Here is an 18,876-nt window from a genome sequence, read left to right on the forward strand (position 1 = left end):
ATGTCCCTGGTTTAGAGTCAAGTTGTGCTGTGTTTCCATGGGAAGATGTTTTCTCCTGTAGCCAGTGTTCCCAGGCTGCCTGAGATCTGTTCCACTCTGATCCTAGATCCAGAGAAGAATTAATGAGGATCAAAATCCAGGAGCAGCTGGGCATGGTGGTGCATTCCTGTAATCCCAGCACTCGGGAGGCTGAGGCAGGAGGATTGTTGCACGTTCAAGACCAGCCTGGGCTACAAAGTGAGCGCAAGGCCAGCCTGAGCTGCATAGCAAGACCCTATCTCAAAAAGACATACATACATACTACATAAATAAAAATCCAGGAGCAAAGGAGTTTCTGGCAGCTGGACATGCCACACCAAAAAGGTTTTTCTTTTCCCCTACAGTACTGGAGACTGAACCCAGGGCCTTTGCACTGATCTACATCCCCAGCCATTTTTTAATTTTTATTTTGAGACAGGTCTCACAGAACTACTAAATTGCCCAGGCTGGGCTCAAAGTTCAACCTTATCACATCCTCTTTGCTTTGGCCTGTTGGAGTGCTGGTACATGCCACCATCCCCAGTTTTTTCTTTTTTGGGGTTTTTTACAGTACTAGGGGGTTAAACCCAGGGGCTTGTGCATGGAAGGCAAGCTCCCTATCACAGAGCCACATCCCAACACTTTAAAATTTTATTTTGAGACAGTTTTACTAAGTTGCCCAGGCTGGCCTTGAACTCATAATATCCCTCAGTTTGCCAAGTAATGTTGCTAGGATTATAGGCGTAGACCACCACACTGGCCAAAGGGGTTTTTTATTCATGGGGTATTTATGTATAAACCTCTGCTGTGTGCCCAGGTGCAGTTCTGGGTGCTGGGGATACAGCAGGACAGGCTCTAACTTGTCACTTCATTGAATGTATACAAAGAGAAGGGGAGAGGCAGATAAAACAGATGAAGCAATGACAGCCAGGCGTGCTGGTGCCTGTCTATAATTTTAGCACTCAGGAGGCTGAGGCAGGAAGATTGGAGGATTGCCACAAGTTGAAGGCCAGCCTGACCTAGAAAGTGAGACCCTGTCTCAAAGAAAATAAATAAATAAGAAGCAGTTACAAATTTTGTTAGTGCCTGAAGGAAGGAAAGGTCTGAGACAGAGTAACAGGAGAGGACCCTTTGAGAGCATGGCTGGGAAGCCCTTTCTGAGACTGAGATCTGTACAGGAGAAGATCTTTACAAGTCGAGGCCACAAGAATCACATGACGTACAAGCTGTGGGAGCAGATGAGGAAGAGGAAGCCGAGTGACAGGGCTGGAGGTTGGAAAGTTCAGATTCCACTTGTGGTAGGAAGCTTAGATTTTATTTTGTGTCTGATCTGATGGGCAAACAATCTGAAATCATTTTGGCTTTGCAGTGCTCGGACTTGAACCCAGCAGCTCACACCTGGTAGGCTGGTCCTGTCCCACTGAGCCACACCCTTTCCCCAGCCCGACAGATAACATTCTAGAGACAGAATCAGCAGATTTTGGTAGTGCTTTAAGATGCCGTGGAGACAACTGGGCCTGGTGGTGCATGTATAATTCCAGCACTCAGGAGGCTGAGGCAAGAGGATCACCATGAATTAAGGCCAGCCTAGGCTACATAGCGAGTTCAAAGCTACCCTGAACTATATAGTGAGACCCTGACTCAAGAAAACATAGCAAAACAAAAAAGATCCAGTGGAGAATAAGGAAATAGGAGAAAGCAAGAGTTCCTTCATCAGTTTCTGGCTGTAGCAAGTGACCTGGGTAGTTTCAGTCACCCTAAAACTGATGTGTATGTTTTCCCATAGTGAAAGTTAAGCCTCAACTAAGGAGGAGGCCAGGTAATAAGCCAGCTGCCTACCTGCAAAGGGAAGGAAATCACGGTAGAGCCAAAGCAGGTTCACCTTGGACTCTAATGCACTACAATCCACTTTTAAACATTGAATGAATTTAGAATTATAAACTCCCAGCAGCTTCTAAAATCACATTAGACCCCTCTAACTCTTAGTGGCTATCTTAGTTACTTTTTCATTGCTGGAGCATAATACCTGACACCCACTACTTAAAGGAGGAAAGGTTTATTCTTTTGGCTTACAGTTTGTAGAGGTTTCAGTCCATGGTTTGCTGGCTCCAAGGCAGGGCGTCATGGCAGAGGAGAAACAGCTCATGTCATCATGGCAGGAAGGGCTGGGGATTTAGCTCAGTGGTGCAGCGCCGGCCTGGCAAGCATGAGGTCTGAGTTTGATTCCTGGTACTCCGCCCCGCCAAAAAAAAAAACATGACAGGAAGCAGAGAGAAAGATCTAGGGAAGAGGGAAAGCAGTCAGACCCTTCCAGGCCATGGCCCAGTGACCCACCTCTGATCAGACTTCACTCCCCAAAACGTGTTGTAAACTCATCAGTGGACTAGCCCACTAATGAGTATTGTACCTCCGTGATCACCTCTCAGCAGCCCCACATATGAGTGCATTGGGGGACATCTAGATAGGAACTTAACATTTCATCACTGGTCCCCAAAAGACTTGCACATCCCTTTATGCAAAAATGCATTTAGTCCATCTCTAAGAGTTGCCAGAGTCCTACCAGTATCAGCATTGGTGAAAAGTCCAAGTCTCTGAGATTTAAGGCAAACTCTTACCTATGAGCCCCATAGCTAATAGAGGGATAGTGGTGGGACCAAAGCAAAACTGAGACCCAGGAGGGCAAATACTAAATCCTATAGTTTATATCCAGCACCCAGGACAAAATGTGGTGAGATGAAAGCTCCAAAAGGCTTGGGCAGCCCTGCCTCTACAGCACTGCCAGTGGTCGTGGTCCTCATGGTTTCTCAAGCTGACTTTGCTCACTTCTTGCAGCTTTTTTGGTTTTTTGAGACAGAGTCTTGCTATGTAGTCCAGGTCTTGAACTTGCTGAGGAGCCCAGGCTGGCCTTAAACTGATGGCAGTCTTTGTGTCTCAGCCTCCTAGGTGCTGGAATTACAGGTGTGCAACACCAGGCCCAGCCTTGCAGTTTTCTTTAGATGTTCCTAGCTTCTGCAACTTGCTCCACTTCACTTTTGGCTTCACACTCACACCTTGACACACTGCTGTCTCAGGCACACTGCCTGGCCTCCTAGGCCTTCTGAAATCTGGGTGGAAGCCTTCCTGACCCCACAACTACATGCATGTAAAACCAGTATGTAGATGATGCCAAGGTCTGAGCGAGCTAGAGCAGTAATTAGGCCCTTCTGCATCTACTCAGTGGTTGCACAAGCCTTGGAATGCCTGGATGGCTGAGCATGGTGAACTGTATCCCAAGAAGCCAATTCCCTGGATGGCTTTTCCCAAGCAAAGGGCCCAAGGACTCTTGTTCAAAGCAAATTCATTTACTTTTGGTTGTAGGGGGACCCAAAAGCCATAACTTATCATTCACCTTAGAAGGGATTATCTCAGCACACCTCACACCATTAGATTCCTAGAAATTGCACTGAGGTACAGTTTTAGTTTGTATCTTGAATTTTAGTTGGATTTATTTTCCATTCTCTGGCACACAAATGTTTTACTGACAAGTCCAGAGTCGTTGCTACTTCCTTGCTTATTTGGTCCAGTCAGCATAGTATCAATGTAATGGATCAGTGTGATTCTTGGAGAAGAGAAAAACAAGATCCCTGTGAACTAAACTGTAACACGGGCCTGGAGAGTTAATAATACCTGGAGGTAAGACACTGAAGGTGTGTTGTTGGACTTGCTGGTTGAAAGCAAATTGTTTCTGGTGGGACTTATGGACAGAAATGGAGAAGACATTTGCTAAATCAATAACTGCATACCAGGTCCCAGGAAATGTGTTACTCTGCTTAAGCAAGGAAACCACATCTGGTACAGCAGTTGCAATCAGAGTCACCACTTGATTGAGTTTATGGCAATCCACTGTCATTCTCCAAGACCCATTTATCTTCTGCACAGGCCAAATAGAATTGAATGAGGATGTGGTGGGAACCACCACTCCTGCATCTTTCAAGTTTTTGATAGTGGCACTAATCTCTGCAGTCCCTTCAGGGATACAATACTGTTTTTGATTTACTATTTTCCAAGGTAAAGGCAACCCTAATGGCTTCCATTTGGCCTTTCCAACCGTAATAACCCTCACACTATAGATTAGGGAACCAATATGAAGATTCTGTCAAGTACAAGTATATGTATCCCAATTATGCATTCTGAAACTGGGAAAATAACTACAGCATGGATTTGGGAACATACTGAACCCACTGTGAGTTTGATCTTTGCTGAAATTCCATTGATCACTGGACCTTCATAGGCCCCTACCTTACCAGAGGTTCTTTTCTGGCCAAACTTAAAACTTTTAAAATCATTAATCTGTGCTTTTGCTCTTGATTCTCAAAGTAGAATCGCTAAAAGCCCCTAACAGTATGCATGCCACTGCCTCAAAATTTCTCTCCCTTGATATTTCCTCAGCCAGATTCATTAGTCTGCTGCTGTTAATCTCAGGCTCTGTTAAAGTCTCAGGACAGGAGCAAAATGTAGACAAATTTTCTGCCAGAGCATAATATACATGACCAGAAGTCCAAATGCCAATGGAGTCCTTGTTCTCAACGGAAACTTCCTGAGCTTGGTCTTTTCCATCTCCTTTTTAAAATCAGAGGTCTGAGGGGGGCAGGGATATAGCTCAGTGCCACAGCGCCAGCCTGGCAAGTGAAAGGTCCTGAGTTCATTTGCCAGTACCAAAAAAATAAAATCAGTCTGATCTGAGCTCTGACCAGAATCTCACATCAAGCTGAGCTTACAAAATTTTAGGGCTGCTGCTTTGGAAACTCTTTGGGCTCTCTTTGCAAACTCCCACAAACCAGTTCCAAAGGCGTCTGAACCACATGGGTGGGTAGCATCACAGCAACAATCCTGGTTCTCTGATACTAATATCTGTCTTAATGTCTCATTGCTGGGACACAATACCGAACACCGACAACTTAAAGAAGGAAAGGTTTATTTTGTCTCACAGTTTGTAGAGGTTTCAGTCTATAGCTGGCTTCAAGGCAGGGTAGCATGATAGAGGAGAAATGACTTGTGACTTCATGATGGGAAGCAGCAGTCAGGAAAAGAGATGCACTTTTCCAGGCCACCACCACCCTGAGTGACCCACCTCCAACCAGGCTTTATCTCCCAACACTGCATTTAGCTATAACCCATCAATGAATTAATCCACTGATGAGTATCACACCCAGTCACCTCCCAGAGTCACCTGTGAGCATATGAAGTTTTGTGGTGACATCTAGATACAAGCCATAACAGTGGCCTTCATCAGACTTGTATCATCCTGTTCTCAGCCTTCTAGAAGATGGTCAGCCAGAATAGGGTTTGAAGAGTCACAAAACCTCAGTACCTAGGGAGCCCAAACCTGGATCTACCACCTAGGCCCCAAATCGCTAAGTGAATGCCAGTCATTTCTGGGCCAGAGGTAGACCAGATGGTTGTAGTTGTTTTAGCTTCAAGATATCTTTGCCTCTGAGTTTATTTCTGGCTAAAATGATTAGTGTGAAGCTGAGCATGGTGGTACACACCTGTAATGCAAGTATTCAAGAGGGTGAGGCAGGAAGATCGCTGTGAGTTTGAGGCCAGCCTGAAATACATAATGAGACCCTGTCTCAAAAAATAAATAAATAAATGATTGGTGGGAAAGGGAATGTTTTTCTAGGCCTGTGGTGGTGAACCTAAGGCATATGTGTTCTTTTTCTCTTAAGATGAAAGATGTTAATGTATGAGTTACTTTTTCAAAACTAAAACCACAGTATTTGGGTTTAATTGCAGTGTTGGCACTTGTGATAAATAAGTGGGCTTTGGGTTGTACTTTGGGGACTCATCTCTTAAAAGGTTCACCATCACTGTACTAGGCCAACCCAGGTCCATCATTGCCAAGCAAGTGTAGTCGCTGGCTGTGTTCTAGGCACCCAGGGTAGGAGACAGATGTTCTGCTTTAGATACAAACTGACCGAAGGATGCACACAAATCTATCCACAACCTTCACGGAGCACATGGTGAACACTGAACCGAATGAGTCTCCCAGAGAGCCAGGATGCAAATGTACCGATGACATGTTAGGTGTTGTGAAGTTGGCCGCCAGAAACTGACCTGCTTTCAAGGACTAGAAAATACATTGTCCAAAGGCCTGGTATTTGGATGAGCAACCAAGCAAAGGCATGATTGTGCAAGAGCATTCCAGACAGAAGAAACAGCCATACAAAGGCCTTGGGCTGGAGGAACACAAGGCTGGTGCGACTAGAGGACTGGGAAAGTCAAAGCCTGAAGAGTAGACCAGGGCCAAACCATTCAGAGGCATAAAGCCCACAGTAGCATTTTCAGATTCTATTCCTAAAGATCAAGGGAAGACATTTAAAGGATATTAGTGGGGGAACGAGTCTAATTGCATTTTATAAAATTAATTTCTAATTCTGTTACTAATAGCCTTGCTATTAGCAATTTTATCCTTAGCACTTTCACAATGTACAGATGAGAAATTTTGGTGGCCTGGCCTAAAGTGGTGATGGGATGGAGAGAAGGAAATGGATTTAGGATGTGTGCAGTAGCTAACAGATATGAGGGATGAGCTGGGTTTGACTCTCCTGAGTGCTTGGTGGGCCATTTACTGAGACTGAAATCTGTAAGAGGAACAGGAGAAGGTTCAGAATAAGGAAGACTAAAGAGCATGGGGTCATTTGCAACGCGGAAGATGTACCTATAGCATTTATGTCGCTCACTCAAGGCCACTCAATAAGTTTGTGGCAGAACTGGTTAGAACTTCAGCTGCACAGTAAACCAGAGCTGGGATTTAGACCCATGTGGCCCCCAACTCCAAGGCTTATTAACCTCCTTAACCACTGTGCCCTACCACCTTTCAACAAGCAATAGCAAAACTATGGGTGTCGGAGAAGACCAAGGGACACGTCTGCCTGGAAGCATTGTCTGTGTGAGTGGTGCCCCCCTAGATCAGAAAGTGCCAGCCCTGTGGTTCCAGCTCACAATGGTTTATGTACAAAGGCAGTTCACAGCCAGGAAACTGCTGGGTGAGTTTGGGTAGTGCTGTGGAATCTGGTTCTTTCACAATCCAGTCTCCTGCCAGGTGACCTGGCCTTGCTATATTAGTAATTTTATCCTTAGACAGGAGATCGCTTTCACAATCTGGGAGGCACATTATTATTAGATCTTTAGGATTCACTGCTGGGTGATGAGCATTAAGGGCCTCTCTTACTTGATTTTCTTGTTTCCTTCTCAGATGTGCCAACTTGGTCTGTAGCTTTTCCTTTCAGCGGGTATTTTATTTTTACCGTGGGACTTTTTATTTATTTTTTATTAGTCCATGTTTGCAATACATAACGATAAGTCATCATGGGGAGTTGGTACATGCACATGAGACATCTTAATTCTTTTTACTTCCCCTTTACTTCCCCTTTTACTTCCCCTTTTTACTTCCCCTTTACTTCCCCTTAATTCTTTTTACTACCCCTTTAAGAGGTATTTTAATCAGCTGCTTTACTACCTAAGAGCAAAGATACTAATTTCCCCAGACAAGGAAGGGGGAATTCTGACCTGCACTCTGCCCTTCATGAGCTCTGCCAGTTCCATACATTAGGCTGTGACTCTCATCAGACCGGGCTCTGGACTGTTGCAGATGCTCCAGTTCCAAGTGACTAAAACCTAGTTCAATAACAAACAAACAAAAAACCCAAAAACTGTTTTTCATAATTGGATTGTGATAAGGTGTAGCTGGGTCCATGGTCAAAGGCTCCCATGGGGGACTCTGTCCCATTACAGCTCTCATCTGCCTGTCATTTGCCTCAGCTTGGCTTTATTCTCACGTGGGCTTTTGCCTCTTGGCAACAACATGGTCCCCACTAACTCTGGGTTTAAATGGTCCTCAGGATTTATAATCCCAGAGATTCTTTCTGTCCCATCACTCACAGAGCAAATTTCTAAGAGGTTTCCGGCCCTGCTCTTGTCACATGGCCACCTCAGTCACTGAACAGTGGCATGGAAGAGGAGACAACTCATGGCACAAGGCTAGGGAGGGTTCAGAGCCTTTGCCCCAATAGTCTCCTTTACCTGCAACACTTTTCCAAAATCCCTATGGCTGTCTCCATGTTGGTAAACTCTCTGTTACTTCCTGAAAGAAGTAACTCAATAGCAAATCTGAAGTCCTCCTCCAGCGATTCTCCATGGTAGTTAGCATCCAGGATCAGCGGATAAAACAAAAGTCAAAATGGGAATTAACAATAGCCTAAGATAGAAACTTCTGTCTAAGCGGCCCAGGGCTGATATGTAAGCTACATGGTTGGTGGAGGAGGACCTCAGCTCCTGGCTTGTTCTGTCATTTGAAACACATCTCCAGGCTGGGCATGGTGGTAGATGCCTGTGATCCCAGCACTCAGAAGGCTAAACCAGGAGGATCGCCGTGAGTTTGAGGTGAACCTGAATTAAACACAGAGACTGTGTCTCAAAAACCAAACCAGAAGACACACATGTCAGGTTCTGTCGCAAGACACATGATGGTGGCCTCCATTAACCATCAGGTCCTGTCAGCCAGCAAGAGGAAGAAAAGGCAGTGGGAGGGCATGACCCTTCTTTACTCAGGCATGATCCAAAAATTGCACACATTCATTTTGGTCCACACGGCCTTGTCTGAATTTAGTCCCATGGCCACACCTATTGTGTAAGGGAAGCTGGAAAATAGTGTGCGCAACTAAAACTCGGAGGTTGGTCACTGAAGAAGATGGAGCGAGTGGATGTTCAGGCAAATGGTCTTCTCTACCACAAGAAATTTCTTGGAGTCACAGGAGCTATGGGCAGAATGGCAAAGTAAAGAGGACTTAGAGATCATTCAAAAATTTTATACATGAGACCAGAGGCTTGTTCAGAATCACACCATAAGCCAGCGGCAGGCCAAGGCTGAGATTCAGGCTTTCCAATTCCAAGCTCAGCGTTCAAAATCAGGGAAATTCGTGAGGGGATAGGGCTTAGGGATTGGTTTTAGAGGGACCTTACCCTTATTTGTTTTATCTTTAATCATGTAATATATACAGCACGGGTAAAATTATATATTTGTTTAAATAACATAAATAACTTGGCCAGTGCATAGGAAAAAGTGTTATCTTTATTAGTCAGTGGAAAAATTAAAATCATAGGCAAAGCTGGAGATGTAACTCAGTGGTAGAGCACTTGTCTAATATGCATGAGACCTTGGGTTTAATCTCCCACACCAAAAAAAAAAGAAGAAAATTATAGCCAAGCATAGTGGCATATGCCTGAAGTCCTAGCTACTCGGAAGGCTGAGGCAGAAAAATCACAAGTTTGAGCCTGACGTAGTAAGTCTCAAAATAAATAGAAGGCTAGAAGTGTAACCCAGTGTGTATGCTTAGCATGTATGAGATTGGGTTCAAGCCCCAGCACACACACAAAAGAAACTACAACAAAGCACCAGTGTACCTTTGTCAGAGTACCTAAAATTTAAAAGGCAATGCTAATTATTGAGAATGGTGAGCAATTAGAACTCTGAGATTACTGCCCCTATCTACAAAAGGAAACAAGTGCATATTTCTGACTTCCCGATTTCACATCTAGGTATTCATCAGAAATGTATACTTATGTTTGCCAAGAGACTTATTCAGGAATGTTCATGCATGCATGCCTGTAATCCCCGCTACTGCTGAAAAGGGAGAATCACTGGGCCCAGGAGTTGGAGACCAACCTAAGAAAAAAATGTTCAAGCTGGTTGTGGTTGTTGTGGTTGTGGTTGTGGTTGTGGTTGTAGTGGTGTATCCCTACAATCCTAGCACTTGGGAGACTGAAGGAGAAAGATCTCAAGCTTGAGCCCAGCCAGCAAAAGTTAGGAAAATCCTGTCTTTAAAAAAAAAAAAAAATGTTCATAACATTTTGTAATATATAATAACCCAAAACTGGAGATAACCCAAGTGCCCATCAATAGTAACATGTGATCAGTTCAGATAATGGAATATTACAGATACGAGAATGAATGAATTACAACTACACACAGCAATGCAGATGAATCTTACCAACGAAATTTTGAGCAAAAGCAGACACACAAGCTGGGTGTAGTGGTGCACACCTGTAATCCCAGCACTCTAGAGGCTGAGGCAGGAGGATCGTTGTGAGTTCAAGGCCAGCCTAGGCTACAAAGTGAGCTCAAGGCCAGCCTGAACTGCATAGTGATACCCTGTCTCAAAAAGACAAAAACAAACAAAAAAGACACAGAAGACTGAATGCTATCTTATTCCATTCATATACAGTTCCTAAACAAGTAAAATTACATGGTGAAGTTGGGATAGGGCTGAGGGATTTAGCTGTGTGACAGAGCACTTTCCTAGTATCCACAAGGCTCTGGGTTCCTTTCCTAGCTCAAAAGAAGAAAAAAAGAAAGGAAAAAGAAAAGGAGGGAGAGAGAGACAGGTAGATACCATTTGTGATAAGAATGTGAAATCAGACACACTTGGGTTCTAGAAATTTTCTTGGTCTGGATGCAGTTACAAGGATATTTTCATTGTGTAAAACTTCAAGGACATGTACATTTCTTTCTGTTTTTCTCTGTGTGTTTTAATTAAAAGTTAAAAAGCTAAGTAAATGAAAAATTAACAGTAGAAAGACATATAGGTCTAAGCCAGCTTGGACTTACTCAGTGCTTTCAATAGGAGATTTAAAAAAAGGAAATTCTGCTGGGCGTTGTGGCACATGCCTGTAATCCAGGCACTCAAGAGACTGAGGCAGAAGGATCACTGAAGTTCATGTCAAGCCTGGACTACATAGTGAGTTCAAGCCCAGCCTGAACTACATAGCAAGACCCTGTCTAAAAAGAAAAGAAAATTTTTTTTAATTTTTAAAAAAAAAGAAATTTTGTTCCCCGAAGAAAAATAACTTAAACCTACATCCAGTACAGTAATATGACAGAAGCAATCACCAGCCAGGCGTGGTGGTGCACAGCTGTAATCCCAGCACTTGGGAGGCTGAGGCAGGAGGATCGTTGCAAGTTCGAGACCAGCCTGTGCTACAAAGTGAGCTCAGAGCCAACCTGAACTGCATATCAAGACCCTGTGTCCAAAAAAAAAAAAAAAAGAAACAGAAGCAATCACCAGATCAAAGCCCCAGCAAGGTCAAGGGATAAAGTCATCAGATGATTTCTGTCATCTAATTGACAGGAAACGATATCCATTAAGTATAGTCAGGTTTGAACTTGCAAGTCAAATAGAAGCTTGTGCCAGGGTCAGGGACCTGTCACTGGCTTTCCTGTGACACACAAGTCTCAGGTGCTGAAAAGTTACCTAGAGAAAATGAAAAGCAGATCCTAGAGGACAGCTACATCAGGGCCACAGCCCCATGGGCTGCATTCATGTTGAAATGGAAATACTCTCTTGCTGAAAGTGTGAAATGCAGTTGTTGAAAGAGGTGACCTGGAACAAAACCTAACCTTTTAGGGGCCTCATATTTGTCTTATCTGAAAAAAAAAATCACTTTTAAAAAATTTGTCAAAGAACCTTTCCATGGGGTCTCATTTGATCCTGATGTATTTCTTGCATTATGCCCCATTTAACATAGAAAAACTGGGGTTCCATGGGCCCAGTTAATGATCTTGGAAATCAACTTAAAAGCTAGACTGGACTTTAGCTGGAAGTTGTTTTTCCCCAATCTTCCCATTTTGCATATTACAAGACCGAAGCACAGAGCTAAAGAGTTGAACGGGGGTAGGTTTTAGGTGGCCCTGAAAAGTGGACAACTGCAGGCATTCTTGGATTCTGTGACACTCTGACCTTCCAGTCAGCCCTTATCCCCTCCACTCTGGGAGTCATGCTTGTGACACAAAGGTTTTGCAAGTGAGTCCCCGAGAATCAGGTTCTCCCCCAGGTGTGGAGGCTGAACAGGCAGAGCAACGACAGCACGGTTACAATCAATCTAGACGCTCGCCCCCTCAGGATGCTCTAAACTGACACGTATTAAGCAACCATAATATTCTGCACATGAAAGTAATAAGCATGCCTTTGAAATATGGGATGACACACACATTTCCTCCCAGTGACCTGTGGCCCTTTTCTTGGAGTTGATGTGCCCACATGTCCTTTCTCCGAGCCCTAAGGACCCTCTGTGAGAACAAAAGGACTGGCTCATGTCAAATTGGCTTGTCTAATGTGTAACTATTAACATAATACGGGTGCTCTGCGAGATAAACAGTGCGAGCTGACCTGAAGAAAGCCTTCCTGATGCTTGTTTTGATCCCCCCAAGCCCTTTTCATGTCCTCCTATAAAAATCTCAGCCTTTTGCCCTGACAGCATGATCCTTTCACCAGATGCTCTCTTGAGTGTATCAATAAACTCCTACTTTTCTGTATTCCTTCACTATTGGTAAATTCTTTTATGACCCATGGCTCTGGCCTCTCACAAGCTGTGACTCACAGGGCACCAGGTCTGTGACTTTGCACTTTGTCCCCTCCCAGGCCTCAGCCCAGCCACGGGGAGTTGGTTCTGAATGAAATGAACAGGCCATCCTTGGAATACAGAAGGGTCTTGTTTTAGCTGGGTGGAGGGGTCGAAAGTGAAATCTACTGGAGGTGGGGAAGCCTCCTTTCCTCCCCACCTGTCCCCACTCCTGTACTTCCACAGTCTTACCGATCTGGAATCAGCCCGTTTATGGACTTGATTTTGTGTTCCTCCATGTTCTGCACTGCCAGTGAGTGTCACAGAGCTCACCAAAGACAGAGGACAAATTCTTGGGCTGTTAACCTTTTACTAACTAAAAGCATGATTTGTGTTTTCTTCTGAAGGAATCAGGGACTTAAAAGCAGTTTTTGCTTAAAAATTGTAACTCTTCACTTGGGTCTACAGATACCCAGTATGTAAGTAAAAGTAGGATAAAGCTTGACCTTCATTTTGTGAAACTATGGGTCAGATCCTTCTTGGATCTCCATGAGAGCAGGTTAGGGAATGCCTATCTAAAGGTTGGCAAAAGAAGTTTTATTAGCCTTAAACTTACCTAACCTATCTCAGTACCCTTCAAGATAGGCAACACCAGGACAAGAGATTTACATGGACATTCAACTGTGCTCAGAAATTGCCATTGCCGTAGGTTTAGGTCACCTTGGATTCCAGCATGGTCGCATATGACTGAGACCACCCACAACAATGACAGTCATCCCATGGAAACCAAACCGCCTTCCAAGTCAAGAGGAGTCCTCCAGAGCTAGAATTGAAATAAAGCTCAACCAGACCCCTGCCAACCACAGCACACCATAAAACTGGTCTCTGTTCTTTTGTGAATGGGGCAGTAGGACCCACTTCAGACTTGTGCCTTCAATTTCTGAAACTGGAGCCTTTCCCCTAACCAGCTTTTTATTAAGGAGCTGGCTTGAACTTTGCCAGAGCTGTGTTCCCCCTCATTTTTTCTTTCCAATTACAGCTTTTCCCTGTAAATTCATACTGTTGCTTTAGTTTTAACTAAAGCAAGGATCCACAATAGCCTGGCATTGCAGGAAGCTCTTGTTTGCCCGCAGTGCCCTCAGTGAAGGACTGGGTCAGGCACAGGGCACACATGCTTACTAATCAATGAGATTGGGGGAGACACTCTGGCCTTTTACTTTGGACATATTGGTATTTTTTTTTTTAAGTTTTTTTAAATGAGCCTGCATTATTTTTACAAAAACAAAAGTTCCCCCCGCCCCCAAGCAAAAGATTTAAAAAAACAAACACCAACAACAACAAAAAAAACAAAACAAACAAACAAAAAAACAGCCGGGTTACTGCAGAGGACACTATCCTCAGTAAACTGTCTTGGGTGCCACAAGTGTCCAGCTGAAAGTAACGTCCTCTTTGTAGAGATCAGAGACCCTCAAACCAGAGAGGGGCAGCACCCTGCTGAAGAGCTCACAGCACTCAGCAAGTCAGGCTGGGCCCCAAGCCCCTCACTTTCAAATTAGTCTAAGTACCTGCGGGGCGTCCCAAGCCGAGGGAGCGGAGGCGTGCGGGGTGGGGGATGGGGAACAGGCAGGGTGCGGTGAAGATGGGCGAGATCGGAGAGGCGCGGCGAGGGCGCACAGTGACAGTGACACGCGAGGTGGGGCTGTGGGCGCAGCCGCCTGCGGCTGTGCAGCTGCGAGAGCGGGAAGAAGAGAAGCAGAGGGCGGGGCGAGGAGGAGGAGCGGAGATCGTGATCCAGAGTCCGCCCAGTGCGTGCGCGCCCCAGGAGCGGAGATCGTGATCCAGAGTCCGCCCCGTGCGCGCTGCTGCGGTCTTCTCCGCTGTCGGCTTCTCCGAGAGCCAGGTGGGTGCTGGGTCCGGAATCGCCGCTGGGCCACAGGAGCGCGCTGCGACACCGAAGGGGACCTGGAAGCCGGGCCCAGCGCGGCTCCTGGGACTGTCGCTTCCTGGGCGCGCTGCAGAGAGCAGCTGGGGAGGATTTGCTTTAACAGCGGGTTTAGCTGGACGTTGCTCCACCGAGCCCCACAGGAAGAGAGAAGGGTGAGCTCTCCCGGCCTGCGGAGCCCCCAAACCTGGCTTCCAGAAATAGCAAATGCTGTGGGGCGGGAGACAGCGGCCTTTGGGCCTCCGTCTACCCACCTGCAAACCGAGAGGCTCTTTGAATGGGACTTCCTAAATTCCAGGCTAAAGCAAATTCATTTCCTTCTCACACTTCCGAGGAGGCTTGTGCCCAGTCACCAGCCTCGCCCGACTCTTGGCAATACCATGACTGCACTTTTAACTCTGGCCCCTTAGGTTCAGCAGCTGAGCCTTGTCGGGAATCTGCTCTCTCTGGGGAAAAAAGCTTACCTCCAAGAAATTTGAAAAAGCTGAGACTCGGAGTGGGATAGATAGAAATAGGAACAGGTTGCTTTGTCCTGTCCTGGGCTGTACAGGTTCACCAGAATAGGTCTTAGTTCCTTTTCTCCTTGCTGGGACAAAATACCCCACACCCACAAGGTTAAGAGAGGAAAGAGTTATTCAGCTCACAGTTTGTAGAGGTTTAAGTCCCTAATTGGCTGGCTCTAAGGCAGGGTGGCATGGCAGACAGGCATCGCAAAAGAGAAACTTCATGGTGAGCAGAAGGTAGCAAAGCAAGCAAGCAAGCGAGGGACCTTAACAGCATCTTTCTGCCCCTTTTATATTGCATCTAGGCTACTGGCATTAGGATGGTGCCAAACTAATCAGTGGACTGATTTTAGTAAGCACACACCCTTAACCCCAGCATCACACACTCTAGATCTAGACACCTGTGGAAAAGCCCCACCTATGACTGCATGAGGCTTTGGCGGGACAAGACACAAGCCATAACGATGTCTAGGCATGGTGCGATGGAAGGCAGCATTCACCAGAGCCTGGAAGTTTAGGTTCTAGGCCTGGCTGGGTGTGCTGGCTCAGTGTGACCTGAGATAAGTGACCACCCCTCTCTGGCTCGGTTTTCCCTGCTGGACATGGTCTGCAAAGGGCCTTCTGCCTTTTGACATTGCTACAAATAGTAATAGTAGTCATCATAATTATTTCCCTACCTTGACCTACAAGGCCCTGCCCGAGCTGGACTATGTACCCAAAGCGCCAAGACCTTTGCACTTGATATTTCTACCAGAAACGCTTATCCACCTCCACTTCCTGCATATTCGTTCTTTAAATCTCCACTAAACCTCACTTGTTTAAGAAAGTCCCAGGATTTGTATCCTTATGATACATGCTGACTTCATTATGCTTAATTTTTTGTGTAGGTCTTTGTCTAATATCACTGTCCCTGTCCTTCAATGCCTGTAAATGCAGCAAGGACCAGAAACCTGTCCTGTTCTTCTCAGCATCTAGATCAGAAATTTTCTTTTGGAGTGGAAGAATGATCTTATGTAGCCCAAGATCTTGTGAGATTGGTGCCATTGTGCTCCTCTTACCCATGAGACGGGCGCTCAGAGTGACTCTCCTAGGGTCACAGAGTTGGCAGCAATAGAATTTGAACCCAGTCTCTCTGGCACCAGGACCTCAACTTCCACATCACCTGCTGTTTCTCATTCCAGGATCTTGTGCTGTGAAGAAGTTTCCAAAGTGCCTCCTGTTAACCAGCAATTCTGACCCACAGGGCCTGGAAAAAGAAGACTGTTAAGTCTGCAAGGGTGGTGGTGTCCTACTCAGTAACTCTCTGCACCACGGACTTGGGGCACACTTGGCCTTCTGCATGGCACACCGGCTGCCACTCCGTCTACTGACATGGGACGTGAAGGACACACTCCTCAGGCTCCGCCGCCCCATAGGGGAGGAATATGCTGCTAAGGCCTGGGCCCATGGGTTGAAAGTGGAGGCCACAGCCCTGGAACAAGCCTTTGGGCAAGTGTACAAGGCTCAGAACCACAGGTTCCCCACCTATGGCCTGAGTCATGGCCTCACCTCCCAACAGTGGTGGCAGGATGTGGTCCTGCAGACCTTCCAATTGGCAGGTGTCCGAGATGCCCAGGCAGTAGCCGCCATTGCTGACCAGCTCTACAAGGACTTCAGCAGCCCCTGCACTTGGCAGGTGTTAGAGGGGGCTGAGACCACACTGAGGAGGTGCCGAAAGCGGGGTCTGCAGCTGGCAGTGATCTCAAACTTTGACCGGCGGCTAGAGGATATCCTGGTGGGTCTGGGCCTACGGGAACATTTCGACTTTGTACTGACCTCCGAGGCTGCCGGCTGGCCCAAGCCAGACCCCCGCATTTTCCACAAGGCCTTACAGCTTGCTCATATGGAACCAGCAGCGGCAGCCCATATTGGGGACAGTTACCGCTGTGATTACCAGGGAGCTCGGGCTGTGGGCATGCACAGTTTTCTGGTAGTTGGTTCAGAGCCTCTGGACCCCATGATCAGGGATTCTGTACCTAAAGAATATATTCTTCCCTCACTCTCCCATCTCCTGCCTGCCCTTGACCAGGGTTCAGCCCCTGGGCTGTGAGTCTGGTGAAGAAGTTCACTGGGCCTAAACAAACGCTGGAGATAGGGGGCCCCTCCTTTCTCCTAGATATGGACTGGGCTCCTCCCTGTGCAGCTGTGTAACTTGTTCTTTTTTGTTTTGTTTTTTTGTTTTTCCGGTACCGGGAACCGAACTCACAACCTTGTGCTTGCCAGGCAGGCACTGTGCCGCTGAGCTAAATCCCCAGCCCCTGTGTAACTTGTTCTGACTATAAAGGAGTGAGGGCTGAGCATTGGGTCTTCCCCCACTCGCCAGCAACAGGTCTCTGAGCTCACTCATTCTCACACCTATGGCCCTTTCCTACCATGAGCCTCCCACACCTCCACCCATGTTCACTTTTGAGGGCTAGGTATGCACCTCAGTGGGAGAGTGCTTGCCTAGCATGGTGAAACCCTGAATTTGAACACTAGCAGTGGAAAACAAAAAACAGGCCTTTTTGACCTTTTAGTAGCATTGTCATTGGGATTCTGAAACCCCCGCTATCAAAATAAAGAACCTAGAGAAGCTGAAGCAGAAGTCCTAAGGCCTCTCATTCAGCCTGAGACACCAGAGCTTAGTTTGGCAGTCAAAGTGCTAAGCTGTGCAGAGGGACACTGTATACTAGCAAGCTTTAGTTTGAAAGGGAAGGAACTCTGCGGACAGCCTGCCCTGTGTTTGGTACGGTACTTCTTTATCTGCATATGTAACCCTCAGAGCTCCCTAGTGGCCAGAGTGGTATGACCCCAACTTACAAATGGTAGGTAGCCTGCCTGAGGTCGCAGCAGGAGAGGGAACCAGGATTGCAGTTTAGGCATTCCTGACTCAAAAGCCTATTGACTTGGCCATTAGGTTTCAAGTAGAGAGGGACCCATGTCACATGAGGCAGAGCAGTGGAGATCCTGGGAGAATAGGAACAGTGCCCTGGAGGGTCCCCCAGTCATAGGGATACATAGAGATAGGAAATGCAATAGAAATGGACTGGAGCTCAGGGCTGTGGGAGGAACAGTTGAAAGCTGAAAAAACAAATTGGGTTTTAAAAGTTCCACTTGTTCCCTTATCTCACCTATCTACTTGGTATTTACTGAATACCCCTGCCTTGCCCTGTGTGAGGCACAGGGGATACCATAGGTTAAAAGCCTAGACAGAGCTAGGTGAGGTGGCCCACACCCGTTCTTCCAGCACTCTGGGAGGCTGAGGTGGGAGGATCGAAAGTTCCAGTCCTGTCTGGGTAATTTACTGACTTGGTGAGACCCCCATCTAAAAATAAGAAAGGGCTGGGAATGTAGCTGAGAAGACTCTGGGTTCAAGTCCTCAGTACCAAATTAATAATAATAATTTAAAAAGCATAGTGACCCACAAATGTGGTATATTGTTCTGGTGGCAAGAGCCAGGGGAAGGTCTGGAGAGGACACCGAGCTGGGTATGGGGCTGGAGTGACATTTGGGGAGGCAGAGAGATGGGGGGTATTCGTACAGCAGGCCTATGAACTGTGGACTCCAGTCTGCTGCAGGGCGTTGGGTTGCGGGGGGACATGGCTTTGGGGGCCTTCAGGTGACAAGCAGAAGAGGTTGGCTTTGATTTAGATACCTAGGCAGAGGCCATGTCCAGGCAAAGGCTGGGACTGACAAAATCTTTCTGTGTCTTTGTTGGGCCTGACTCCAAAGCCAGATGACTTACCAGTAATTCCTCAGAGTCAGGCAGTGCAGAGGTCATGAGCTGTGGCCTCAGAGCTTCAAGCATCTCAGAGATCATCTCAACCAAAAATATTGCCTATCAGAGGCCTACGGACTTGATCTACCCAGTAAATACTGAACAAACCTAACAGTCAAAGAGATTTCATATGAAGGTCTGGAGGCATAGCTCAGTGGTAGCGCTTGCTTAGCAAATGCTGGACTTGACCGCAGCACTGCAAAAATAAAGAAATTTCACATAAAGATTGGGATTTTTCA

The 18,876-nt window shown here is 46.3% G+C and overlaps 1 protein-coding gene across 3 annotated transcripts; it reads left to right on the forward strand.

Moving 5' to 3' along the window:
• Positions 1-14,013: 14,013 nt before the first annotated feature.
• Hdhd3 (haloacid dehalogenase-like hydrolase domain containing 3) lies at positions 14,014-18,863 on the forward strand. Of its 3 annotated transcripts, none has more exons than XM_005382677.2 (2): positions 14,014-14,296; positions 16,085-18,863. In XM_005382677.2, exon 2 carries the CDS (start codon positions 16,181-16,183, stop codon positions 16,928-16,930), a length of 750 nt encoding a protein of 249 aa, XP_005382734.1. In that variant the 5' UTR covers positions 14,014-14,296; positions 16,085-16,180; the 3' UTR covers positions 16,931-18,863. The 3 variants fall into 3 exon arrangements, with proteins under 3 accessions (XP_005382734.1, XP_005382733.1, XP_013368590.1); XM_005382676.2 differs by having other exon boundaries at positions 14,015-14,296; positions 16,023-18,863; XM_013513136.1 differs by lacking the exon at positions 14,014-14,296 and adding an exon at positions 14,304-14,493 and having other exon boundaries at positions 16,023-18,863.
• Positions 18,864-18,876: the final 13 nt, after the last annotated feature.

The sequence above is a fragment of the Chinchilla lanigera genome, unplaced genomic scaffold (genome assembly GCF_000276665.1).
Source record: "Chinchilla lanigera isolate Chin_1 unplaced genomic scaffold, ChiLan1.0 scaffold00018, whole genome shotgun sequence".
NCBI classification, from domain to species: Eukaryota; Metazoa; Chordata; class Mammalia; order Rodentia; family Chinchillidae; genus Chinchilla; species Chinchilla lanigera.